This window comes from Parus major, chromosome 21, assembly GCF_001522545.3.
Source record: "Parus major isolate Abel chromosome 21, Parus_major1.1, whole genome shotgun sequence".
In the NCBI taxonomy this organism is placed as follows: Eukaryota; Metazoa; Chordata; class Aves; order Passeriformes; family Paridae; genus Parus; species Parus major.
Genome location: NC_031789.1, coordinates 6,713,287 through 6,716,647, shown reverse-complemented (window position 1 = coordinate 6,716,647; position 3,361 = coordinate 6,713,287). Strand labels below are relative to the sequence as shown.

Genomic DNA, 3,361 nt, shown 5'->3' with positions numbered 1-3,361 from the left:
GTGGAAGGAGCAGAGATCTCCTGTGGAAGGAGCAGAGATCTCCTGTGGAAGGAGCAGAGATCTCCTGTGGAAGGCAGTTCCAGCCCGTGTTTGTGCTGCAGAATGACAGAAGCAGCTGCTTTGCTGGGGTTTGGTGCAGACTGAAGGAGGAGCAGAAACCCAGGGCAGGGAGCTCAGCAGAACCACTCCAGGTTTGCAGTGAGCCCTCCCTGCTGCAGGCTCTGTGTGATCACTTCAGGGGGCAGAGCAAAGGCTCCCCAGGTTCCCTGGGGGAGGTTTTTGGGTGCTGTGTTCATTCATAATCGCCCAGAGAGCTGCCCAAGCGCTGAGCCCACTCAGCAGCTGTGACTGGTGAGTGATGTTGAGTCAGCAGATGAGTTTTCACAGGGCTCACGTGTTGGTGAAGAGTGAACAGGCTGCACACTGAATTTGTAGCAGCTTCCGTGGTGGGTGAAGAAAGAACGTGTGAGATGTGGTTTTTTTCCTGTTACAGCTACTCTGAACGTTGTGGAGCTGCTTTATTCTTAGACAGGAGTACTCAGTGCTTCATGGATGTTGGTTTAATCCTGCAAAATCTTTGAAGTTGAGTATTCAGACTGAAATAGTCTTGGAAATGTGATATATTTAAGTAAGAAAGCAATGGCTGTGAAAATTATTTTTTTATTGGATCCCCTGAAATGGGAGCTGGGAGGAAAGTGGCCATTTGAGTGGAAATTTCACAGCTGAACAGAGCAAAGTGTGGCACACACTGATTCTTGCACAGCCCTCCAGTAAATGAAATAATCTGAACGTGGTGTTTGTTTATTCAGTGTTACCCCTCTATGCAGAACGGTGTTGTGCAAAGAAGATAAACCCAGGGAAAAAAATCCCCCTAATAATTGGACTTGTAATAAAAACACTGAAGTACTTTGTTTGGATCTAATCTGAGGGAGCAGCGAGGATTTAGCCCTGCAGGGTCCTGCAGGGTTTCCAGCACTGCAGCCAGCCCTGGCTGCTCCTGGCAGGATGGGCAGGGCACAGCAGGGCCAGGGCAGCTGCTTTGGGGTGAGGCTGTGTGTTTGATGTGGCCCCAGCACAGGCTGAGTGCTTCACCTGAGCTCTGCTTTCAAATGGAAGTTTAGCAGGGAGCAGCCTGCACTGGAATTGTGGCTTTCTCAGAAATGTTTGCACAGCTCTGGCTCCTTGAGACTTGGACAATAAAAGGTGGAGCTCGGAGTGTTTCAGATGGAGGTAGAATAAATATGGATCCATCATCTGTCGGTTACTAATCAACTTTATTATTTGTCCTTAAGACAGGAACTTTAAAATCATTTTGTCTTTAAGTTTAGAGGTGTGGGGTGGTTGGCACCTTCTTAGCTTTTCATCTTGAGGTCTCAAGGAGAAGCCCTGAAGCTGGCCAGGTTTCAAACCTGCTCTTTCTGTCATTTACTGCCCATCCTCAATAATGAAATGGTGACTGATGGGGATTTTTTAAATTGGAAACAATGTAAAGACAAAAAAGAATGGACATTTTGCACTTGTCAGTCACAGGAAGGTGCTGGTGCTGCAGCTGTGCTAGAGGACAGCAATAAAAACCCCAAGTTTTGCTGCTGGGGAATTCCCTCACCTCTGGAAATGTAAGAATCATTGGTAAGAATCCCTTGGAGCTCTGAGCAGCCCCTGGCAGCTGCCAGCTTCGCTGTGGTGTTCAGTGCAGCCCCATCACATCCCCTGAGGGTCCTGGCAGCTTGGGAAGGGCACACAGCATCACCTCCCTGCCTGGGAGAGCCCAGCACAGCCTCAGCTGTGCACAAACAGCAATTTGTCTCTTCTGCTGCTCCCTGCTGCCACAGCCACAGCAATATTGAGGGCTGAGCTTTGTGTGGGGCTGAAGGAATTTCCAGTGCACGGGATCAGGGACTCCTCAGCTGACTCCTCAAAAATAAACCAGCCTTTTTCCTTCTCTGATGTGGTTTCAAAAGCTTAATGCATGAGCAATCAATGCTCTCGGGTCCCTGCCTTGGAGACATTCTACACCGTGGGCTAATTTTGAGTTGCACCACGTAGCAGCTTCCTGGAAACTTAGGAATTGGATGTGGGCAGATTCAGCATTATTGGTGAATTGTGGGGGGGGAAAAAAGGATAATTTATCTTTGTGAGTTGAATGCCTCCTTTTTGAAATATCCTCCTTTCATGGAAAGTCCAGTTTTTATGGAAAAAGCAGATTTCATTAGTGCAGTGGTAACTACTGTGGTTTGGTTTGGTTTCAATTAATTAATTCCTGTAATCTGTGGATTACAGGTTAGCTCTATTTTTGGAAAAGCAGGGTAGGGGCAGGACTTGCTAACAGATTGCCCTGGAAGTGGCAGATGGCATCCCTTACCCTGTACCAGCTTTGTAGGGCATGGTTTGTGAGTGGTGGTGAGATGTAAAACAATACAGCCATTTGCTGAGCTCCCTCATTTGCTTCCAGCTAAAAGCTGGAGACTTTTCCTCTTTGCCCTTGTCCTTTCTTAAATGTTTTATGGGGTTTGTTTTCTGCCCTCCCTGTTAGCTGCAGGTGTAAAGGACACCTGTTCTCAGTGAGCACTCCCCATCCAAGAAGTTATTGTGTGTCTGCAGGGAAATGAAGAATTTTTTTAAGGAGCTGAGGGATCTTTTTTGAGGATGGAGGTAGCTTCAAACACTTATAGACACTGAAGTTACATTTCTGTGAAGCTTTCAAAAGGCTGCTTTGTATTTTACTGTTTGTGCTTTCCTGAATTGCTTTAGGATGTCGGATTTTATCGGGTTTTAATTTTTATCTTCAGGAATTGAAGGAATTTGGAATACTAACATGGGCTTTTTCCCTCTTTCTCTCCCCTCACCTCTTCAAGAACCTTTTTAAAACGCTGGGGTTGTTGGAGTGGTTGAATTTTTCCTGGCTTTGAGTGAGAAATTCAGAAGACTGAAGCCCAGGCTCACTGTCTACCTTTCACGGAGGCCCAGCCGTGAGAGGACAGAAGAAGGCACGTGGCGAATCATGACAGCAGACAAGGAGAAAGACAAAGACAAAGAGAAGGACAGGGACCGGGACCGGGACAAGGAGCGGGACAAGCGGGACAAGGCGAGGGAGAGCGAGAACTCGCGGCCCCGGCGCAGCTGCACCTTGGAGGGAGGCGCCAAGAACTACGCGGAGAGCGACCACAGCGAGGACGAGGACAATGACAACAACAGTGCCACCACCGAGGAGTCCACCAAGAAGAGCAAAAAGAAACCCCCCAAGAAGAAGTCCCGCTACGAGAGAACCGACAACGGCGAGATAACGTCCTTCATCACCGAGGACGACGTCGTGTACAGGCCTGGAGGTAAGAAACTCACTCTGATTTGGTGTGAGAAACTG

The 3,361-nt window shown here is 48.1% G+C and overlaps 1 protein-coding gene across 2 annotated transcripts in view; it reads left to right on the top strand.

Moving 5' to 3' along the window:
• The window catches only part of RERE (arginine-glutamic acid dipeptide repeats), a 136,978-nt gene that overhangs the window by 15,015 nt on the left and 118,602 nt on the right, over window positions 1–3,361 (top strand). For both annotated transcript variants that reach the window (XM_015648368.3, XM_015648367.3), the window contains exon 2: window positions 2,856–3,326. In XM_015648368.3, coding sequence (XP_015503854.1) covers window positions 3,002–3,326 — 325 coding nt within the window. In that variant the 5' untranslated portion in view covers window positions 2,856–3,001. The remainder of the gene's footprint in view (window positions 1–2,855; window positions 3,327–3,361) is intronic.